Below are 24,884 nucleotides of genomic sequence, written 5' to 3'. Positions count from 1 at the left end.
GATACTTCGCTGTGACAAATTAAAATGTGCAAGTTGTCGGAGAGCACAAGAAGAGCCATTGAATGGATATAAGCTGAGATCTAAGCAAAGCATAGACGCGCAGCCCTGGTAAGTAGTATAACTATACTACTTTACTCCACGACGGAGAGACGCCCCTATTAAATTCAATGCCCGCTAATAGCGTAAAACATAACCAAAGGCCATTCTTTGGCATGCCGCTTTTACTAGATCTTGACCAAAAAACCTTAGGATCTTAGGTGAACATCAAAAGAATGACAAGTACGTCCAAAGCAAGATCACTATCATTTCATATTTCAACAATGTGACACCATGTGAAATACATTGTCTGAATTATTGAACATAAAGCAAAGTTGCTACATATCAACAACTTGCACTTACAAAAGAGTCCTAACATAATATTTTTTTACTACAAAGAGATTTCCAATCTAACTTTCTGACTTTAGTTGTATATCTAACTCTTTGTTCTTTATCTCCTTCCTACAAAACAAAAATTGAATAAACGGTCGGTCAAGCAAAGTTAAATCAAACTGCTTTATTAAGGTCTGACAAAAAAACTAACCTCTCCACTTGCTTCCTCATGTTCACCATCTTCCTCCACCACCATTTGCCTAATTACCCCCCAATAAAAACACATGAATCAGTATAAATACTCCCACATATGTCAAATCCAACACCAAATCTAGAAATCTCATTGATTGGAAAACTCTTGAACTTAAATCATGATCAACTCTCAAAAGAACAAAGAAAGACAAATGCCAATAAACACTCCCCGCATCATCTCAAACAAGAAGTATACAACTCTGTAGCACTCCCCGCATCATCTCAACTAACACAAACTGAAAAGTAAAGCAAAACCCGCATCATCTCAAATGCCAATAAACACTCCCCGCATCATCTCAACTAACACAAACTGAAAAGTAAAGCAAAACCCACCAAAAAACAAACACAAATTCCAACTAAAATGATCTCCTAACTCTTTCTTTAGCTCCAAGACACACAGTACACTTACAACTCTCAGTCTGCTAAAGAATCAGAGTTAAGAAAGAAAGAATCTTGAAATCAATACCCCTCATTTCTAGTGCGCACAATAACTCTGTAGCACTGTGCACAATGCATGAGCATTTTTATCTACAAAAAACAAAACCACCCTCACTTCCCACTTCCCCACTTAAAACTCTAAAAAAATAATACAAGAACTGATAAACACTATTGAGAACTGATAAACCATTGAGAACTGACAAACAAACCATTTCCATTTCCAACACTCGTCCCAACACAAGATAAAAGGAGGTAAACTAACCAAACTCAACATACCTAAATCCTATGCTCCTTCACGATATCGTCCGCCAATGAACTTGCACCGGGTCAAATTGTATGCCTCCATGAACTCGTTATGTGCATCGTCTGGAATCGCAGTCCCACCCAATTGCAGGCCTTGATTGAGCAAGCGAGAAATTTCATCGACGACGGGGTGCTGTCAAAATTAAAACGAAAATACATTTACATTTATAAAATACCAAAACAAAACAAAACAAAAATTAACGTTGTAAGATATTAACTCACCAGATTATGATATGGAAGACTCTGTAGGGAGTAGTGACTAAGATGATTAGGGTTTATCATTCGAATATGACTATTGTTTTCGTACCAACTCATGTATCTACTAACACACTCCCATGGATAAGACGGAATGGGTCCTCGTTGTTCAAGTTGAATCAAGTGATTCTGCCATTTACTCCATGGGGGAAGACTTGATATTAAATTTCACATCATACCCGCGTCCGGAAGTAGTTCGCGTCGAGGTCTTTGGTCTTGGGGGATCTGAGGGTACAAATTGCATATGACCCAACTGATGCACAACCCTCGAAATATTGTACTGCTCAACATTATCAAGAAAGCATATAAATTCCTCGAAAAATGCTATTTCATCCACCGGCCGTGTAGCTCGGACTTCAACATAGGGATACCATTCAACCTGTCAAATAGCATATGATCGAGGAAATTAATCATTAACCACATACTAATAATATCAATTAATAAATAAAACTATTTACATACAAAAATGCTTACATCGGTACAAGTCATATTATCAATGGTGGCTCGGTATGCTTCAATGCAAATTTGTTGTGCTAGCATAAAAGATCGAAAGTAATCGAGTACCTATGAGCACAGGACATGCTCAACTGATAGTCCTCATTTGGGTATGGCCTGAACACCGGGAAGTACTCATAAATCCATGCCTACATTAATATAGACACCAAGTTAATATTGTAATAGATAGATAAAATTGACATTGAAAAGAAAAACAAAAAAACTAATACACGTAGGAGAGTGAAATAGCCCGAAACACCCTTCACTTTGCCACTTGTGGCGATCCCAAGACCCATACAAAGTAAGCCCGAAGGTAAAGACCCCACGCCGTAGTCTCGATCTCGGCAAATTTCAAAAGCGGTCTCGGATAACAAACAGAACCTGTAGTTCCGGCGATGTCGGAGAAGGCGGTACATCCAAAGAAAAAATAACATATAAGCTCTCACAGCAAACTGCACCTCTTTTTGGGTTGACGCTTTCTTCACAACCCCATTTTCATCACGTAAATCTTCATCTGTTACCTTCCCAGCAAACTGCTTCATCAAGAAATCCATCCTAACTTTGGAAGTGAACATATTGGATTTCATCTCCGCATCTATCTTATCCATGGGTATGCCAAAATCTTTGTGGAGGAGTCTTTTTGTCTGTTCCAAGGTCAAATCAGTGTCCCCAGTCACTGCTTTGCCTCTGATCGGAACTCCTAAGAGTTAGGAAACATCTTCCAACGTGATTGTCATCTCGCCCCATGGCATATGAAACGTGTTGGTCTCTGGATGCCACCTCTCCACAAACGCAGAGACCAACACAAGATCCTGATGCCTGTATACACCTAAGACCAGAGCACATAAGCCGGTCCTTTGAAGCTCCACGTGAAAAGTAGAACAGTCTGAACACTCTCCGATGATATCCCATTGTACCAACTTGTTTAGGTGCCCATGGCACTTCAACACCCCTCGCTCCGCCTAAAATAACAAAAACTTAGTATTAATGTATGCACAAGTTTCGTAATACAAAATTTAAATACTAATAGACACTATATGATAATATTACTTGCCCCTCCCAAACATCGCGAGCCACGCAGCTGCGCATAGTCATACAACGGATGTGACACACAAGGGCCACCTCCATAAACACCTCTCTTGAACTCCAAGTCATTGTTAGACTTTCTCACAATATTCACCGGAGGTACAGTACATGGACTTCCTCGTCATCCTCCTCCTCCTCCTCCGTCCTCTTCCTCCTCGTCGGTCTCCTCTTACTCAGATCATCAACACCTTCTTCTTCACTATCAGCATGACTTAGAACTACACTCTTCCCACGATCCATATTTACGTCATCGTCATCGTCATCTACATCTAAATCTAAATCTACATCTACATCTACATCACTCAGAACTGTCCCCTTTCTTCTCTTTTGATTTCCTAACTTTACACCACTTACAACATTACTGGGATCATCCTCTTTCCGATCCCCTCTACGAACTGATGCCGAAGTGGTTGTTCTCCTTCCTCTCTTTTTCTCAGGCTCCTCATCACGACCCGAACTACTATTCCCCCCACCTAACAACTTCTTAGCACCCGTGAAAACACTTTTTGCTGCATTCTTCACATTCACATTCTTTGTTCGAGGCATTGCTACAAAATAAATAAGAGTTAAAAATAAGACATTCAACTCATTCAAATTGTTGCAATACCAACGTGAAAAAACAAAGAACGAAATAAGGCGGTGTGCATGCAAATCTATATCTAAGGTGTGCATGCTATCTAGGCAAACTATACTCCTCTATTAAATCCCCCCTCCACACACTAACAAAAAAAACCCAATCTAATTCAAGCATGCAAAATCGACTAGGAAAACTTTGCGAGAACGACTCATGTATAACTTTAAAGCCGCCATGGAGATAATGAACATCGAAAAAAGAAGCACATTTGTAAAACGAAAATAGTCGACACGGCATAAGAGAAAGACAATATAAGAGCTGAAGCTCGATGGGGAAAAATGAAAGGGCCATAATCTCAATGAGTGGAGGAACGAAGAAAGACCAACATCAAAGGGGAACAACTGTCGATACTCGATCTTAAGTCTCTAACTCAAAAACTAATGAATATGAATTGAGTGTAGAAGTTATTAAAGTCACAGTTGTATACATAGCACATCAAGATCAAGAAGTCAGAGAAAACTGTAGAGTCGAATGCATCTACTTTGCACATATATATATATATAAAGAGGCATTATAGAAAAATTGCTATCAATTATTAAGTTGGATTCGAGCATATGGCATAGATGCAAGTTAAATGTAGCCACGTGGTCTTGAGTTTGAGGCAAGTACAGTGTCAGCGATACACATTAATGAATTTTGGCGTCTCTCTTGCTAGTTTAGGACGTCCAACATAAACTAAAATGTCAAAAACTTTTAATCTTTTGTACTTGCATGATCTTCATAGCAAATTCTTAGCTGGAAAGAAGCCTTTACAACCATGCCGCGAGAGTACCGGGGTAGGGCCGGTAGGTAGTCGGGACTTTAATTAGTTTAGTTAAAGCGTCACACTCCTACTATGATTTGCATGTACAAAATGGGTGTCTAGAATTCAAAAGAATTGAATCAAACATAACATTATATATATATAAAAAAATAAAAAGATAGAAAGATAGAAAGATAGAACAGTTACCTGAAACAACGCTATATATTTATTTTGAATCAAGCAAGCAGTACTCCAGTCGATATGGCCTCAAATAAAATCTATTGATATCAATAGGAGAGACAATAAGTTCATAACTTCATTGCTTGATTTAATGATTTATTTATTTTGAACTTGGATAAACATAACATTGATGTCTCTGTCTCCATTTCTATAAATCGAAAAAATTAAAAATATAAATAACTTAAACATTCAAAAATCCCAATGTACATAAACAGTGTAAATAACTTAAACATCAAAACTCTGACAGAGTTCAAAACTCTGATAGAGTTCACCGAACTCTGACAGAGTTCACCGAATATACTACTTCACCGAACTTTGAAAGAGTTCAAAACTCTGATAGAGTTCACCGAACTCTAACAGAGTTCACCGAATATGCTACTTCACCGAACTCTGACAGAGTTCAAAATCTTCTTCATAACTCGACAGTTCAAAACTCGATAGAGTTCACTCGACGAGTTCATATCTATCTTCACCCGAACTCGGCGAGTTCACCGAATATGCTATTTCACCGAACTCTGAAAGAGTTCAAAACTCTGATAGAGTTCACCGAATATGCTAGTTCACCGAACTCTGATAGAGTTCACCGAATATGCTATTTCACCGAACTCTGACAGAGTTCAAAACTCTGACATAGTTCACCGAATATGCTACTTCACCGAACTCGGCGCGAATATGCTAGTTCACCGAACTCTACTTTCACCGAATATCTTTTTCACCCGAACTTCACCGAAGTTCACCGAAATTGTCGCCGTCTTTAAACGAGGGTATCAATCATAACTATAATCATAGCAACCTAAATTAAATCAAAATTCAAGTTTTTATGGTATAATGACAATCCAAGTGTCAATTAAAACGTTCCAATATGCAAGCACCATAACCAAAAGTGCACTATAGTAATTACATATCTATTAATTCTATCCACAAAGACAGTCAAAAGAAGTTTAAATTTGAATTAATGCAACTGGTAGTTGAATTGCCAAATGATACATGTCCCTTCTCTGGCTTGCTGCTAGTGTAATTGAGATGTAACGATGCTCCAAAAGTAAAGCAAGGTTGGTTGTAAAGGTCTGGATTGCCGAACTTGTGATTCAATAGTGTCTTTTCATTCTGATTAGTTGAACTTGCATCGAAGAACAGAAACTGATCTTTCTCATGCTCGTTAAAATTGGAAAAAGAAGGTTCCCTCAGATTAGGCGATCCCTCTCTTTTTTTTGTAGATCTGTTTTTTTTTTTTTTTTTTTTTTGAAGATGAGACGTAAAAGACGTTTTTACCCCCACTTGATTGGTTGAAATTTGGAGTGTTAGATCATCAGATCTTGAGGTAGATCGGACGGCCGAGGATAAGTGTGAGATTAGAGTGGCAATATTAGAGTGCCACTCTAGACAAACCGATATATATATTTTACGCGTCCAAACAATTAAACAAACAAAGACCCTTCAAGTCCACCGATTAAAACCCTTCGAAAATAAAAGACCTGACTAAAAATAGTCCAAATAGTCCATAAAGGTTTTCCAGCTGGGGGATCTTCGAACTAAAGCAAGAATTTTTGTTCCTTTAAGAAGATGGCTGATGGGGTGCTTGAACACGGGCAATGTTTTATCCAAGTATCCACCCCTACATTGGAAAATTGTTTCTTTGAACATGGTCCTGAGTTTTGTAAGACTAACAAGAATATTAAAGTAATGTGGTTATTGCTAGGAATCATGTCTCCATCCGGGAGATATTCGCATTTTGGAAGCTGTAGATGCACCACCATCTTGTTGACTGCTTAGTTTTTCCCCAAACACAGACGAGGCATCAGGAAGTGACCTTTACTTTGTGACTTGGGATGAAAATCTTATTCCTCCCGGAAGAGGAGCTGGAAACCTTTACTTTGTGACTTGGGATGAAAATCTTATTCCTCCCGGAAGAGGAGCTGGAAACCTATGGATTACTCACCTGCTGAGGCTAAGAAATTGCCACGTGCAGTAACTAATGAGGTAATTATTTACCCTTCTATTATATTACTTGGATCATTTTTTATGTGCATAATCTTGATTTCGTCATTCATTTAAATATGTTAGCTCGATCAGGTCTTTCAAATGTCAGTTTTGATTGTGTTATCTAAGGGGAAAAAAGCATAAAGTAGCTCGACCATATGTAGATTTCTGTTGATCAGCATAGTTAAGCCAACATACCACAAAATTGATATATGGTACTAGAGTGTGATCAATAAATTTGTTATATAGTTAAGGATGCAAAGGTACGACAAATTTGTTATATAATATTACTGGTGATCAACGAATTTATAAAATATTTTGGCATATGGAACAGTTCCTTAATTCTATTCCCGTTTCCTCTACAGGATTGATTAATCCATTTTTCTTTTTTGCACGGAAGTAAGGAATTTTTATTAGGAAAGAATGATCTTGTCAAAGACAATACAACTTACATTAGTCTCATTTAAACCTATAGTAAGTCCTAACTCTATGTGTTTTACAAAATCTGATCTACTAGTGCACCATATTGAAGTGCCTTGTAACATGAAGGATCCTTTCCTTGCTGCCGACATAGCTGTGTTCCAAGGTTGCACTCCTTCCAAACATGGGTCAACTTCCAGTCCTGTATGTTCCTAGTTGCTTGCATCTATCTAGCTCTTAGTGTCCATGGAATGGCATTCCCATTAAAAACTTTGACTGCTGCATGTGAATCCGCCTCTATCCAAATTCTATTCCAGTGCATCTCTGAAGATTTCTCAGCTGCCAAAACAATAGCAATACACTCGGCTTGAAAGGAAGTAACCTGTCCAAGTCTAGTCACTAAGACTCCCACCACTGCCAAATTTCTTTCCTTTCACATGATACCAGCACCCCCTCTGCTGAGGACTCCAGGGGCCAACCCATCAGTTTTGCATTTAATGACATTACCCAGTGAAGGGATCCAGTGTACCTCCTGTATAGTTGGAGCTGCTGCCCTTCTGTTCTGAACATCAAGTCTTCTTAGTATCCTTAAGTCTGTCGTGGCGGTGTGCATCCTACCCTTGGATAGCCAACTGGAAACTTTATTGCCCTTTAAGACCTCTCTTTTCATGCTGCCCAGTGGAATTCAGTAATTCATGGTCCTGTCTGGGCCAAATCATCTCAGCTCTAGGTGCAGATATGCCTAGCTATTAAGGGCTCTCTCAGTTAACTGTTAAATTACATGGGTAAGTATTTCCCTTTCATAGAGAACATTTTAGGTTTAATTTGGTCTACGACCACTTTTCAGTAAATTATTTTCCCTGAAAACCGCTCTTCCATCCTGAAATCAGTCATGAATTACTCGTGTTGTTAACTGTTGTTAAATATAAGTTGTACAAAATATTTCCTTAAAATTAGAACTTTAGTAGGTCTCATCTGTTTACAGCTGCTTCCAGTAATGTTTTTCCCTGAAGTCGCTCTTCCATTATATTCTAAGCTTTAATTAGCTACAGGGCCCCAAGTTCAAGAACCACTTGTTTTAGTTTTGGTGCCCATCTTTTTTTTTTCCTTTCATTGTCTAAATGGAAATAAAGAAAGAAGGAATGCCAAATAATTTTTTCACTTGTTAAGTATATTTTGGACTGAGGGCCTGAGGGGCGACTGTTGAGACATAGGAGTGTTCGTCGTGTGGATGTTATTGGACTCTGTCTGTGCAGACTAGGTAACAGTCTTACAAGTGCTCTCTGCATATATAGTAGGAGTGACCTTTACAGTAATTACCTATAAGAATACAATTTAACTTTTCTTTATCCATATGAAAGATCATAGTTTTAGATTGCAAACACTCTTGGGATTACCATCTTTAACTAAATATCCAAAGATTTTATATAGGTAAAGAAAGTCGAAAGGATTTGGAAAGAGAGCTCTCTATGTAACTATGTAAGAGCCATGGTGCACAGTTCTACTTGTGATGTTTCTTGCTTATAAACCTATTAACTCATGTCATATGGACAAGGAATCCTGCCTGTGCAGTTCTTTCTAATTACACTGCCATTCCACTTCCAAGTTCTAGGTATATGCTACATCATGTCTGGTAGCCAGCCAAAGAGTTTTCTTCATTACATCTAATAAAACGACTTTGGTTCTCTTTCAGAATGGAAGCGGTGCTGGTTTAGGGGAAGTTCTCTAATAGTTATGTCATGATGAATATATTAGCATGAAATCTCTTTTCTTCTTTTCATTTCCTAAATTCCCACCATTTCCATGCCTTTTGTATGACCTCTATCTTTGAGCATGGTGCATCTTAAGAAAAGAAAAGAATGTCTATCATTGATGTTGCTGTTTCATGGGTTATCATGTTAGTCTTACATACAAAAGGCGTTAGTTCAATCCTTGGAAGCAACGTTTTCTTATGTTATTTTAATGTAGCAATTACAGGACTTGAAAGATTTTTGGTCTATGAGTTTGATTGATAACAATAATAGCTGACGGAAAATATTAATTTATAATTACCTAAAGGCTAATGAGTTAAAACATTTGAAAAGAGTACTTAGGACCTTACCCAAAATAAAATAAAAAATACTTGGGTATTTTTATCTACTTTACATTGCACCCATGCCATTTCCTTTAGACATCTGATGTCTAACGAGATTCTTTCAAGTCGTGACAAACTTCCAAGACTCTCTGTTATGGAATACTTGTTTTCCATGCAATGCTAGTGCTGATCTAAAAAATTTGACTGGTTATCAGTATTTCGTGTATTGAAGTGGTTAATAAAGGGGATATCAGTATTATTTCTCTCCTATATTTGATCCGCTGTTTTTCATATTAACATGTCATATGGGGGCCTGTAGAAATGGCTGTATGTTTGGTAAAATTGCTTCGTAATTTTTTGAATGATTTTTTTCTACTCATCAGTTTCAAAATGTGATGGTCCTAGTAGCCAGATAAAAACATTTTTTTTGGGACTTTTCTATAAGTTGTGAACATAACCAGCTCCATACTGTTTTTCATGTTTGTTTTGCAGGACATAATAGACTTTTTCGTCAAGAACATGGTGGATGAGAAACTTGGCACTATCTTCAATGCTCATGTGGTACATGCTGATCGGAGTGAACAAGGGGCCATGGATAAGAACTGCATTCGACTGGCGAAGCTTGCAGCGACAGCAGTTGACTTCCCTCAAACTGGTAGGACTGTGACCATGCCACAACACCTCAAACCAAAAGTATACCCAGATTTCATGGAGAAGGAGGATTTTCAGTCATACAAGTCAGACAAGATTTTGGGCCAGCTATATCGAAAAGTTATTTATTCAGATATTCAGCTGTCTAGTGCTGCTGGAGACTTACCCTATGATAAAGATCTTGAGCTTCCAGGATCTGCACAGTTTATCCCTGATGCATGGAATAAAAAGTGCTCATATGATGGACAGCTCAACGCTCTTATGGGGCAATATAAGGTGAATGGTGAGGACGAGGTGGTAACCGGACATATATGGTCCTTGCTTAAGTATAACAGTAGAAAGCAAGGAGATTTGAAGGAGAGGCTAAAACATGCTTACCATTCTCTAAAGAACGAATTCAAGCATGCCTTTGAGAACTTGGGGGAGGATCATCGGCAGCTCACAGTGGATGCGAAAAATACTGTGTATGAACAAAAGGCATCTGCATGGTACCAAGTGACATACGATCCCAAGTGGGCTATGAAGGCTTTGGGTATGAGAGAGCCAGAGGCAGAGGAGTATAGGCAACCTGCTAGACTACTTAGTTTCGCTTGGATCCCAGCTGAATACTTGGTAAGGATCAAGATCAGATGTCTCGGGACCAAAGAACTTGATAATCAAAAGCCTATAAATACTCTTGCACATTACTTGGCCAAGAAAATTTGACTACTGACTAGTGATGTAGCAAGTGAGTTTCAGTTTCTATTTAGCAGTTTCCCGATGTGCAAGGGAATTCTGCCACTTGTTGGAACTATTTGTATTGAAGTTACTTAGGATCTTGAGCTTGAGCTTGGCTGACCAAATGATTTGGTCCAAGCAAATCAAGTGATTTCTTTTGGTCCTTGATTGATATGTTGATATTGATTCGGCGTTCTTTAACTCCTACAAAAGACCAAACCACCCCAAAAAAAAAAAAAAAACCTTTAGTTTATTATCCCCGAGCCAATTAGGATTTTCCCCATTAGATGGGAAATTAGGGTCTCCTTCTTAAATACACACAAAAAAAAAAGTCAAATTGAGTTGACCGAATATTTTTTGTGTATATTTATTTAGGGAGAAACCCTATCTAGTGGGGGAAATCTTAATTGGCTCATCTAGTAGGGGGTAACACTAGTTCACCCAAAAAAGATTTTCTAAGGACAATGGGATTTGGCAAAAAACTTTTCGCTACTCAACTATGGTATTGCTGAACAAGAAAATGTTGTTATTTTTGCAAAGTATAAATTCGCCATGGCGCTAGTGAACTGTGGTATGGACGTATGGTAAAGAACCTAATTACCATTGTATTAGTGAACTGTGTATTCTAACTATTACTAGCCATTTGGCCCGGTTTATGGCCGAACTTGCTATATAGATAGCTAATGACTCAAAAGCTTAAAATCCACTTGAATAAATAATATATGTATATTGATAACTAATGATTCATTGTTTATAATATATGTATACTTTGTTTGAAGGGTTTATATTGTTCTTTTTTTTTTTTGAAAAGTTTTGATTTTATTTTTAGGTTATTCTTGTCCTAAATAAAGAAAACTCAAGGACCTTTGGACGGCCACAAAGGTAGTCTACGGAAGTTTTGAAAGTCAACTTGGATTTTCTCTGTAAAGATGGAAGTGATATTTAGGTTTGCATAAATGGGTCTTAGGAGTTGTGCTTGAAAAGGGTAACATTTCAAGCTATTCAATTTGCTGATACAATGCTTTCAAGATCTTTGGTAGTCAAAATGCAGGCATTACCGCCGATTTGCAAATTTGTTCAATTGCTTCACGTTCAGTTGTTCGATGAGACATCCATTACGAGATCATTTACCTTACAAAATATAGAAGTGTTGAGTCAGGCCGCATGAAAGTAAGAACACCAATACACAAATAGACCATTTGGAATACAGAGAACTTTCACCACACACCACACGTTCGAAAAGACTTGTATCAAAATTCAAAACTATAGTGTCCATCCTTTTTAACCCTCTGCACATATCAGACTGAAAAGTCCAAGAAGTTGGCAAGAGGTACAATACTTCGAAAAAAAAATATTTAAAAGAGCCCTCCATTTATCTCCCTGTGCAGACAACTAAAAACTAAACATTCACCTCTAGGTCAACATGTTATTGTTAGGAAACTTTTAGAAGTTTTACCAATCTTCAATTTTCTAAAGTCAAACGCTCAGCAGAATGAAGTACCAAAAATACATTTGACCACAACATCAGTTGTGTATTCTTGCACTGTAATCTAGACAGAACTAAAATAATACTGGAGGCTTGAAAAATAAATGAAAAGATTCACAAAGAAAAATGTGCAAGACAAATTCAAACGTTCAAGATGGTAATTAAAACACATTAAAGTTGCTTAAACAATCCATAATCATAAACAGCCCAAACAACAAAATTCCTAAATGCTTAGAGTATAGTCATAGCATGCAATGCAGAATAAGGCCAATAGACAAAGCTATTGACACTCAAGGAGAGAATAAAAAATAGTTCTACCAAAACTCGAGCAGACTTTCACCTTCAACAACAATTAAGCCGCAACGGACGGCTTAGAAGCGTGAGAGCCTAGATCTCTTCTTTGCTAAGCTCTCACTCACGGTGTTCTTTTTCTTCTTTGTTAAAGTTCCCCGCCCCGTAAATGGTGTCGCTTCCTCATCTCTCGAATGATATGGCCCATGGCACTTGCCTCCTTAAATCGGCTCCTCTTCCCTTGCATTTGTACTCCCCTAACCACACAGTCCTGTAGATTTTAAGAGAGATTAGTTCTAAATAAAAAGAATTTTTGAATGAAATTTCGGGAAAATAAATTATACTCCTGGAAGTTTATTAAGGGAAGGATCATTACCCTCTCCTTGAAGGGTCTCCCCAGTCCATCCAGCTCGAAGGGTTTATAATGCCATCCAAGTCACAGAAGGAACAGACTACTCTTGAAAATATACCCCAAGCTGTTCCCAAGTATATCGTCCCAGTCCCGATTATTGTACACTTTACAAAAGAAAACCTTGTGTCCTCTCCACAGCCGAACTCTTATGCGGAGCTGCGATTGCTCCTGATCCTGTAGCTGTTGAATTAAGCGTGCACTCTTGATTCCATAAACCACCTTCTATATCAAAAAATTGCGAGAAAAAACTGAAAAACAACAGCAAGCAGAAACTATTATATTTTTCAAAGAGTTTGGGACCTTACCTCATAGAGTGATCTTGCATTACCAAAAACTCAAATCAATTGATCCTTGAATGTAACACTGGTAGAAGTAATGTGCTCCACTAAAGTCTAACAAAGTGTCCTGTGAACCTACAATGTTAACCATATAAAACATGGATCTTTAACCAGCTATTCTCAATGCAACTACTTGCATCCCTTTTCCTCCTAGTACTGCGTCTACTATGTTCTGCAAAACATAACATTGCCTAATTTGTTCTCTGACTTAAGAACAGAGCGGTGGTACCTTCAAGAAATAGCAGAATATGTCATCTCGATGGTGCCAAAGCAATTTCGAAACTAAGTGACGTATGTCGCTACTGGACAAAAACAGATCTGTGCCTACATGGTAACTGTGGAGCAAAAGAAAAATTGGTGTATTAGCACTAAAAGTGGTAACTACATTCAATCACATGGCTCTAGCAGCTAAACCAAAAACACAATGATTACATGAAGAGTAGAACACGTAAGTTCACTTTAACTCCATGGAGAAAGATGCATAAGAGATTCCAAATTGTGCCCGCGAGACCTTCAACGAGATTTGACTGGTATGATTGTTACTGATTGCGAGAAAGCAGATCGGATAAAATTTGTTTTCTCTAACTTCGAAAGTCACAATTTGAATAAGGTAAGTTTACACTGCTGGTACATATTTTCTAGTTCACCTGCCAAGTGTTATGATAATTCAAAAGTTAAAAGGCTGCGTTCAGTCTAGCAAAGTGCCTACTTCTTAATTCAATCCCAAAACCCAAGTTCAAAAACTACATGTTGTAAGCAATACCCAAAACCCAAATTCATAAACTAAATGTACATAACAATCCCCAATTTCAAAAAGAATATCATGAAATCCACAAATCGACTTCTTTGAAAAGGCATTTGGACCTTAGAGAGGAGAATCTTGCTCCAACATGTTTGTTATCCAAACTAAATATATTATCAGACTCATCAGCACCAAGTGTTTGTCCATTAACTTGAATATAATTCAAATAAGTTGAATTTTTAGTTGTTTTGTGCAACCATGCAGCACCCCATAACAACTCATCCTTCAATAAATTGAAAAACTAATTAGAACAAAACCCTTCAGAAACTACATTCAATAAACTATGGATGGATAGTTGCTTACTTTGTAATCATAATAAGAGCAGTAAAATGGGTAGACATATGATTTTAAACCATTACTATAAGCTCCTTTGTACTTATCAGCAAATCCACATACCTATGAACCACATTGAAAAACACGGCTCCTTTGCCATATCCTTTGAGAGTAAATAATTGTCTTAATAAGGATCATTTTTTTACACACCTGGAACAGGGTCTGATGTTGATTTGGTAGGATTTGAAATACTGTGACCGGCTTCCGAAAATGGAGTCGATGACATTAGCTTTAATGGTGGTGGAGGCATTGTCCTCGAAGGAGGTGGAGGCATAGTTCTTGGAGGCGGGGGAGGCATCACAGTTGACAATGTATGGACCAATTTCTTTGGAGGCGGTATGTATGAAATGTTTTTGAAGCTGGAATCCTCTAAAAGTGGACCTGGCTTAAAAAATTCTAAATTCTGCAGTAAGTTCTGAAAAACAAAGCCAATATTTGAAAAACAATAATATAAGTTACAGTTAGAGGGGGTGAGCCGTATGATATAAGAACATCCCTATACAAACCCAGAGGCAATTCTAAGTTTTCTAACTATATACATGCTACACCTTGTGCATTGATCTGAATGTAGGAGAATTGGAGAAAACAGCAATACAATTTGGAAAACCAGATGTCAATCAGCTGGAGGCTTAACAGAATGTGTGATAGTATATAATTATTACTTTTGAATTACATTAACACGGGTAGGTGTGTCCGTATCGGACACGGATACGAATTGTCGGACATGGCAAAATATCAAAATTCGAGGTAAATTACATACAATGTGTCCGACACGGATTTTTTTTCAAAATATGGTGTGTCCATGTAACCTAGCTATGAAGGCTATAATAGTCAGTAAGCAGTCTACTGTGAAAACTCAAATCACTTGTCTTGTTGGAGATCAAGGAAGTACTCTATGATTGGTCTAGGACTCTAGGGGTGGCGGACTTGAAGACCTTAAGATTTCAAGACTTCGTGGTTAGTTGGGAAAACATTGTAGATCAAAGGTCTTTCTTTTTCGTTTAGGGGTGTGCATAATCTTGTACCATAATATCTTGCTAAGTGGGGATTACCTTTTTGTAATTTTTGGAATGACTGAACTAACTTCGACCACTCATTAAAAAAAAACACCATTAGGAGTCTAAAAAATAGCTGTATTTGAATTGCCTTTTAGAGAATCTACAGTGATCAGACTTTTATTCCGGTTCCCAACGGTTCTCGATGGGCATCTGAGAAGACCCTGCATCCTTTTCTTTTCGGTGAGAGACATTTATCCTCTCTCTTGCTTGGAAGTCTTTTGGAGCTCGTTATTTTTATTTTCTTTGGTTATGGGTTTTATCCAATGGGTCTCCTCACATGGTATCATTGGAGGCGAGCATTCAACTCTACCCAGTTTACATTTTTTTTTTTTATTGTAGACTTAGTGTCTGGCATGCTCTTCCTCACGTTGCAATTCCAGGAACTGCAACATTACTTGTTTTGGATCTGATTATGTTTTGTTGTTTTGTCTTATATGTTTTCTATTCATTTATTTATATGCATACATGCATGTTCTAAATGATTTAGAATACCTTTTAAAGAAATTGTGGTGATATCCAGTTGTCTATTGATTAATCAGTTGTTTAGGTGAGGCACTGACTGTTTTTGATGCTATCTAGGTGACCACTTTCATATCAAAGTGAATAATTGTATCAAGTAGAAACGTCTTATGACATTATACAATCAATACAGCTTGTATTATGAAAGTAATAGCGGTAACTTGTGGCAAAACTTTTTAGGGCAACAATTTTTTCAATAGTGGCATAGCCAGGGCCAAAAGTATGATTCAAATTCTAATACATAATGTGATCGCAAAAAATAAACGTACAACTTATATGCGCTATGCATATTAGCATATTATGTCTTTGCTTTGAGCTTGCCCATATGTTAGGGACTTGGGGATAATGAACTTAAGTATTTTTTTTTATTTCAGATCCTATCGTTTGAGTGTGCACTATCTTGTACTCTACAGGTATCACGTTGCAGGTACAAAAGGTGTTTATTATGCATGTGAACCATATCTTAACAATGAGGATGTTCATGTAACCTGTTTCGTGGGTCTTGCTCCTGTTGGAAACAAAGATAAACAGGTAATTTATTTATTTTTATTTCTTTATTTATTCATAACACACAATAAAGAACTCATATCATTTACAGTTTTGGATAATTCCAAATATGGCATTAGATTTATAAAATTTTATTGGTGCTAGAATTGCATATAGATATGTTCTGTTTGTAGAGAATAATGTCTTTTAGGTGAGCGGCTGCAAGGCTGCTCATTCGATACTTTGTTTGAGGAAACTGGAGAGATGTTGATACATTTGGTTTACTACATCTAGTTGATAGCGGTCTGTAATTATATTCCAAGATTCTTTTCTCGTTGTAAAATGATATAAGAAGTTTTTTTGCGATAAATGCAAGAGTAATTTTACTTGCAACTAAGTTTCTGGGCTTGGGAAGCCCGGCTTTCTTTTTCACCCTTCACGGTCCTTTCTCATAAACACTATGGAACTGCGATCAACACGACACCTCCTTCACACAAAAACTCTCTCTCTCTCTCTCTCTCTCTCTCTCTCTCTCTCTCATGGTTGCGAAAATCTTGAAAAGCAGGTTTAATAAATCACTGATACGGGAAGAGATTCCAACAGTGGAAGCTCTCTTCTTATAAAATTCTCGGTTTCATTTTCGTTAGCTACTACGCTTTTTCTCATCCATGTTTCAAAGAATACATGTCAACCACATTGTTTTGGAAGTAATCCCAGTAAAGCTACATCAGATCGAGTACTCGTAGCTGTTGGGTATTTTTTGTTGGGGATCGCTTGTCAAAGCAAAGGCGTTTTGAAGACACCTCAACACTACTGTTTAAAGAATTTGGAGGGATCATGTCTAATTGGCCAAAGTTGTGGGGGGTTATGTCTATAAAACTCTTTTTATTTTATTTGTATATAGTTTTCCACATAGATGTGTAGACATATGTGCTTACTGGAAAAACTGATGCCTATTCTATATTTCTATGGCACAAAATTTTGCATGTTAGTTAAGAAAACAACAGAGGTTGCAATGTAGAAAGTGATGTCTTGGCTTACGATTCTTGCTTAACCTTGTATTTAGTTCAAAAGAAATAATTGATATTTTTATCTCCAAAACCATTATGTTCTACTTTACACTAATATATCTTGTACAATTCTTGTTTGAAGAATATCTCTTGCAGTGTAACTTTTTTTTTTTGGGTGTACAACTTTCCTTAGCTCCTTGCTAAGGGAGTTCGATGTACAATACAACAGTCCAATTTGCATTAGTGGTACGTTTTTTTTATATCAATAGAGAATAAGAAATTTTGTTTGACAACTTAGATTGTTTGAAGGGAGCAAACTACTCTAGAACCCGAACACGTGATTCTCGACATTGTCTTGGTCATTGGTAAAAACTTTGAAATATCTGTTAAGAATCGGTGAACAGTATTAGAGTTAATATCTGGAGAAGTTCTTAGATATAGTGTGTCTTTCTATCGATAAATGGGAACTATAGCCTGGGATTATTGCTCCTGCTGCTCCCTAATAGTAAGCTGAGCATCATACATCATCTACAAAGTTGTCCCTTGAATTGGACCTTTGACCTTTACAGCTTAAAGTATTTATTTTCGGAGAGGAGGCAGACTTGTTTAGAATGAATGTCCGTGTTCAATGATTTCTATATTTAACTCTTTAAATCATCTGAAGTTTTTACTTTTTTTCTGTTCATAATTATGTGAAATTCGTGATCTTATGCTTCTGCATGCAAATTTTCCAATTGTTAATTGGAAGGATACTTGTTTATCTTATCTATAGCGAACATAATAGTGTCCTACTTTTTCTACTACTGTCACTTGGATATAGTTTGAAGATGTATTGTGACTCTTAGTACGTTATACCCTGCTTCTCAGAAATTTATTCATGTGATTTCTCCTACTCCAGCATCCAACATGTCCGGCACGGAAATTTCTATGAATCCCCCAAACATGACCTTTTCTCCATATTCACATAAAGAGGGAGGAACTCATGCTAAAAACGTCTCAAAGAGGCCTAACAGTGGTGTTTCCGACACACAATATTGGCGCTATGATGTCTCACAAAAAAGGCAGAGGCACGGGAGTGGGAAGAGTGAAAAGTTGTGTTTCAAATTTGTTTCTTCAGGATCTTGTTTACAGGATGAGAAGTGCAACTTTCAGCATGACATGGATGGGAGGGAGCAGTTTTTGAGAGGTGTTTGCTTTGATTTTCTAAACAAAAGAAAATGTGAAAGGGGTCCTGAGTGTAATTTCAAGCATAGCTTAGTTGACATGGCTGAGGAAATTTCTCATAGGAGACAAAGTTCTGAAAAAGCTAGCGGGTAGGTTTGGTATTGTAGAAACTGTTATACATTTGTGTTCCTCCAGAGTATGTTGGGGCAATTGACAAAATGGGATATTTATTTTCTGTCATGTTCCGTTTGACATCTTGAGCCATTTTGTATTGTAAAGTGATCATTATTTTATTCCAGCACCATTCTTATGTTCTAAAAAAGTTGTAGTAGCGTCTAGGGAAATTATACAATATATTAACATGTGAAGAACAGTCGAACAGATTATAACATGTGATGTTGATACATCCTAAGCATATAATTAACACTACATGCCTCAAAAGGATTAGTCATAATCATCATTTATAAAAGAATGACTTCCTTCTTTCATATTAACTTCTAAACAGTGACATGCCTCAAACTTCTAAACAGTTATTTTAGAGATTTTTCTAAAATCGCCAAACTTTGTGACAATGGTTATGGTCAGAAGAACCCTCAGCGATTCAAACACCGAAATGAGATGCACAATCAAACCAATTTACTAATACCCGGACTAAGAATTCAAAAGCCTGAAAATGCAATATGTTTCCAAGGACAAAATCAAAAGCATACCGATTCATAGTCATCAAAAAGCACTTCGCCATCACTTCCATAGTAATACTCTTCGTCTGTTGCATCAATCAATACGGTTCGTAATTGAAACTGTACTTAATTACCCTAACTCATACTTCAATAAATAATATTAATTTATAAATCAAATAATCATACTACCTTTGATTATTCTTCAGAGAAGAACTTGGTAATAGAATCAGGGCTTTTTCCTTGTACTACTTCTCTTATTCTTAGTTCCTGCCACTCATTTTCTCCACATAAAAATGCCCAATTGATCCAATTTACCAATTACAGATTCTGTTTAAATCTGAAATAAACACAATAATGTAGTTACTTTTCATCGACAAACATAACAAAACATAAACAATAGCTGAAATTTAAGAAAGCCCAACCTTTCAATTGATTCAAACAATTGAATGACGAACCATAACCATCTGGAATAAAACAATAACTAATCAATCGATCAAATTAAACACTTGGGCTATCTAATTGAATCAAAATACAATAAATTAACAATTTTTCAATACATATGATGGGGAAAAAAAACATGAATCTAATAATAAAAAATCTACCTTTATATGAATTCTGAGACGGAATGGAAAATTGAAAGTATGGGTATGTTTGTAATTGAACTTATTGTTGTTTTTCTTCACTCACTTTTTTGTCAGCTGGGTTTCTGGGATAAGCTTTAAGAAAAAAGAGAGCTTCTCTGTTCTTTTTTTGGGAACGAAGAGAGATATAATACCGACAATTTTCTGTCTCCATCGGTTTCTGCTTTCTGGCTACAGGCTGAATCTTCCCCATTCTTTTTCTTTGCCATACTATCTGTATTGGTCGCTTCCTTCAGTTGAGAGAAGAATTGGAGTATATTTTAAATCTAACTATTTTAAAAAGAGAAGAATAAGAGAGAGGATTTGAAGAAATGAATTTTTTTTTTGTGAATTGGGAGTGTTTTGTAGAATTGAAAAAAAAGTATAGAAAGAGATTTTTATCTATTTTGGATTACAAAACAATTGAAATCGCTAAAAAAAAAAAGGCGTAGAATTCCTTTTCTTATGAAAAATCTGATGTGTCAGTCTTAAAGAAAAAATAGGAGCTTACGTGGGTTACTGGAAGCATTCTCAACTACTCAGTATTAATGGTCTTTGATTATGCATATAAAGAATTAACTCGTGGGCTAGGTCAGTAAGGTCACCCTACCTAATTATTTTCCTCAGAGTTCGCTACAGTCTGCATAAGGCAACTTACAGAGTTACAGAGTCATATAGGTCTTGCGGTTATCGAAAAAAAAAAAAAAAAAAAAAAGGAGTCATATAGGTCTTGCTTGCAAATTTTCATCTTGAAAAATCAATGTATAGGAGGATACATTTTTGTCATCTGCATCCAAGTGCATCCTTTTATTTTTTTAATGTTTTTTTGCATGTGTGCTCCTAATACCATTTCTCAGCTAACCTTAAAAAACATGACGAACCTAACAGAGTTAAATTATCTAACAAATCTCAACTAAGTCATCTTTCACACTGCAAATGTCACATTAAAAGTCATCCAGCTAAATTGTTGCCCCACTCTTAAGTATATGTTATAACTTTAGTGACTTCAATAAGAAGGGTCAAGTCACTGTTGCTTCAGTCACCATCGTTGGGCTTAATTTGTTACTATAACTTAGTTTAGGTAGGAGATTTTACATTCCATAGCTAATCTCTCGCAGCTACCATCTTTATTTTGGAGTAAATATATTTGTGTGTACACGCGCAAGCATCATTTATCCCATGAATCCATCTTATAAACAACTTAATCTATATGGATGAACCTAACTAGCTCGTTTACTAATTTTAGACAGGCTATTATCAATTTATCAGCAGTGTAGTGCCAATTACTAAAACAAAACACTGCTATACGCTTATCATCACTTTGTTCAGGATTAAGGTCAATAATCTCTATCGCCATCTCGAAAATACAATTAGTGGCAAATTGCATTTCTTTTTGCCGATTTTTGTTATCTCACTTGATTGGTAGGTTTTCATCGTCACTGTTCAGGAATATTTGCTATCAGTCGCTTTGATTAGGACAAATTGTTTAGGTTTAGGTAAACAGATTGTTGTTGTGTTCACACTTTAATTTCTGATGTTTACAGGAAAACAGATTTTATTATGCTAAAGTTTGACACATAAAAGACTGATTGTCGTTATCAATATTAACGTTAAATGCTTTATGTTATTATTATCAGCATGAAAATCTGGAACAAATCAAGTAGTATGAGCTAGGGGCGTCTGATGGATTTGTTTTTGGCATCAATATATATTAAAGCAAGTCATCATTGGTTATATTTCAATCAGAAGTAAGCACCTGATATTCTGTATCCAAATCTATTCTTGTTAACACTACCCGTATACGCTCGTCTTCCTAGCTAGTAGGAAAACAACTTACATTGACTGTAATGGCCGACTGAAGGCTTTTAGAAACTTAAATCAGGTACAACCTAAAATCATTATATGATACCTCTCCAAAAGTTCATACTTTATTTTTATTATATGGTTACGCCAACAACAAAGGCATTAAAGAGTGACACGATTTCATCCATATAAGTTCAGTGCACACAGTTATTTTATGACTATTTTATCAACAACATCAAGGGAATTTGAAATATGATATGGCATACACTATTATCCCACAGTCGGCGTATATAATGAACCCCGAGAAAAAAGCTTCTGTCCTCGGTCCGTCCTAAGCAGTTCCCGACCACAAATTTTTTTTCCACATACGCAACTTCACAAAAAAAGTCTTCAGCGAATTTTATTAAAAAACCAAAAAAAAAACCAAATGTGTGGTCTGCTTAGGACGGACAGAAGTCCTTTTCAATGAACCCCATAACCCAAACTCCAAAATAAATGAAAGGGGATAGAGAAGGGACCAGTTGAAATGTTGCTACCTCTTCATTTATTGAATGTCTGTTTAGTATATATGACATGATTATGCTAAATGGTGGCACTATTACAGGTTTTTGAGTAACTTCTATTTTTTACGTAGACACAAATCAAAGGGTGGATAGTTTAGATCAACCTAGGTGCGCAATATATCTGTATTTGCCATTAGGGAAGTCGAGGCAGCTACTTTAATAATCCAAGGACAAATGCACATGATCGATGAGGACTTCTCATGAATTAAAGCTTCCTTCCCCAAGAAACTCATCATTTGAGGTTGCAGGGCTAGGACAATTTCTGCACAGAAGTTCTTCTATCATTTGTAATGCGATTCTATCTTCTTCTTCCATCCCACCACCAGCATTAGCTAGGCTTACTTCCGGTGTCTCCGGCAATGGCAATGGTGTCTCTGAGGCTTGTCCATTTTTCTTACTCAGCTCAACTTGCATGACCCAATTTGAATCGGAGCTAGCCCCAGCACGTTTTTGCCAAACTCCGATATGAGAATTCTCGGTGTCAAGCCTTAGGCAGGTGAGAGAAGGGGATGGAGCCTTACAACATTTTCGAAGCTTAGCACTAAGTATCGCCGATAAACTTGTCGGAGACGATTTGGAGGAGCCCTCACCTGCCATTGAGTTACCAGCCGGTGTCTGGACCACCGGAAAATTAGTCTTAGCATTTCGACCACTCATCAAAACAGCTGCAGCATCATAAGCTCGAGCTGCCTCTTCCGCCGTCTCAAATGTGCCTAGCCACACCCTCCTCTTCCTGTGATCAAAGAATAAACGATGAAAAATTAGTACAGAGATTATTGTACGTTGGTACAGAAAAAAGAAAGACCCGTTAACCATCGTGTACGTAGGTTTTATTTTGGAATAAATAATTAGAGAAAAGGGTGGATTGAGCTTACAGAAGAGGATGTCGTATCTCAGAGACCCACGAGCCCCAATGGCGCTGCCTGACTCCTCTGAACTTCTTTGATTGTACCATGTTGTGAGAAAGGAATTCGTATCCAGTATCCTCCCACTTGGCTTTGGTTCAGAGAATTTTTATATGTGGTACGAGCTTTGATACAGGAAATATAACGAGGCCGTTTGTTTTTAGCTCATGTTGGTTGGGAGTCAATGTTATAAGAGATTTGGTGTCGGTGAAATACAGCTTTATAGGTACTAAGTGATTAACAACATCACCTACACACCCCGTAATACGATAGTGACTAATATAATTCACTTCACAATAAACACACTCAGTAAATTATAACAGCTCATTCTCATAATTCATCCAAATTTTGTTAGGTACTTTGGTTTAATAGTGGTGCTATATTAATTTTTGTAGGACTGTGACGGGTGTTATATGTCTGTGTATTCCTGATAGAATCTAAAATACACTATATACTCACTCTTAATTAACATAAATGTTTAGTTGTATGCTGAAATTATAAAGTGTACAAGATTCCTTAGGAAAAGCTTCATATATCTTTTGTATTCAAATTATCATTGATTCATTTTACAATTATGGATCCTAGATTACTATGTGTATATTAATTTTGCAATCAGCTATTCAAGCCAGAACACTGGCGAGGGGTAACACTGCTAGTCCGGCCTTGGGTTTGCTCCCCAGTGGTCACCAATTTCATTTCCTCAAGGCCACTGGCGAAGCAGTATTTTGTCCAGAGCCTGGGATTAGTTGAGGTGCATGTGCGAAAGCTGGCACGGACACCGGGTTAGCAAAAAAAAATTCAAGCCAGATAATTCATACTGTACGTCCTTGTTGGTTGATATACAAACTAACTTTACCTTTTTTAAAAAAAAAATTAAAGAACTAACTATACCTTTTCTCTGAATGGTATATATTATACTATGTGTATACTGTACCTCTGCTGTCTTTCAGTCGATAAAAGTTTTTGAAAGTTCAGTGCAATGTGAAAATGGATGTTAGTACCTTTGCAAGAAATGAAAAGTTTTTGTTTCACAAAATTAAATTTTGCTGTTATTCCTCCACCAGAAAACGGAATGGCTGACTTTTCCAAACCAACTCACCAGTCATGCCAAATGTTGATAGACCATTTGTTTTTGTATGGTTCTAATTTCCTGGGTCGGCACAGACCCATATAAACAACATTACGGTTGGGGAGTGAAACATGACCCGCTCCGTAATCCATCTTCCTCTGCTAACTAACCCACTTGAGGAAAAAAAAGACATAAACAGTTGGATGGACCCACCAGAGTTTGAAAACAAGAGTTTCCACGTGGGAGTCAAGTAAGTTGGACACTTGGTCAGTGTGTTCAGGTCCGCAACTATTGGAGCTTTAGATATCTTGACTTTGTGAATGAATGGGGCTAGTTAATGTCATGTTTTTTGTTTATCATTTACTGCGGACAATTTTCTTGACACAAAATGTAGTGAACAATTTTGGGGCCGGATTTGAGCAGTCAAATATCGTTTAGGACAATTGCTACGGTTTCCTGTTCACAATCGAACGGCGGTAAGATTGAAATGGAATTAGCTACATGCTTTAAATAGAAACAATTGTAAACATTGATTGGGCATGTGTCTGCTATGAATATACTGTAGTGCATAGTGCATAACATGTTCCCACCCCAATTTTAAATAATTGTCCTTTGACAGAAGGAGACTTGGTACCTTGGTGGTAATGTCTCTCTCATTACAAGGACGATATTATAATCTAGGGACCAAA

The 24,884-nt window shown here is 37.0% G+C and overlaps 1 protein-coding gene, 1 long non-coding RNA gene and 2 pseudogenes across 4 annotated transcripts in view; 1 reads left to right on the top strand and 3 right to left on the bottom strand.

Moving 5' to 3' along the window:
* The window catches only part of LOC147510252 (RNA-dependent RNA polymerase 6-like), a 39,356-nt pseudogene extending 28,497 nt beyond the window's left edge, over nt 1–10,859 (top strand). Inside the window, exons 4-5 of the transcript XR_015218775.1 lie at nt 6,313–6,794; nt 9,781–10,859. The product of XR_015218775.1 is annotated as an RNA-dependent RNA polymerase 6-like (transcript). The remainder of the gene's footprint in view (nt 1–6,312; nt 6,795–9,780) is intronic.
* Nucleotides 10,860–12,600: 1,741 nt separating this feature from the next.
* Nucleotides 12,601–13,322, bottom strand: LOC147510251 (pectinesterase QRT1 pseudogene; annotated as a pseudogene). The gene is made up of 3 exons (XR_015215998.1): nt 13,151–13,322; nt 12,810–13,044; nt 12,601–12,704 (listed from the first exon to the last, which is right to left on the bottom strand). The product of XR_015215998.1 is annotated as a pectinesterase QRT1 pseudogene (transcript).
* A 5,849-nt stretch (nt 13,323–19,171) lies between these two features.
* On the bottom strand, nt 19,172–19,699 carry LOC147510250 (uncharacterized). The gene is made up of 3 exons (XR_015216753.1): nt 19,658–19,699; nt 19,425–19,572; nt 19,172–19,321 (listed from the first exon to the last, which is right to left on the bottom strand). It is a non-coding gene; the product is annotated as an uncharacterized LOC147510250 (long non-coding RNA).
* A 2,478-nt stretch (nt 19,700–22,177) lies between these two features.
* SHN1 (Integrase-type DNA-binding superfamily protein) lies at nt 22,178–23,301 on the bottom strand. The gene is made up of 2 exons (XM_086599302.1): nt 23,097–23,301; nt 22,178–22,954 (listed from the first exon to the last, which is right to left on the bottom strand). The coding sequence occupies exons 1-2, from the start codon at nt 23,174–23,176 to the stop codon at nt 22,420–22,422; spliced, it is 615 nt and encodes a 204-aa protein (XP_086455428.1). The 5' UTR covers nt 23,177–23,301; the 3' UTR covers nt 22,178–22,419.
* Between the last annotated feature and the right edge of the window lie 1,583 nt (nt 23,302–24,884).

Source organism: Coptis chinensis, chromosome 3, assembly GCF_015680905.1.
Source record: "Coptis chinensis isolate HL-2020 chromosome 3, ASM1568090v1, whole genome shotgun sequence".
Lineage (NCBI taxonomy): Eukaryota > Viridiplantae > Streptophyta > Magnoliopsida > Ranunculales > Ranunculaceae > Coptis > Coptis chinensis.
Note: the sequence above shows the minus strand (reverse complement) of the source record. Positions and strands in the feature narration are given on the sequence as shown.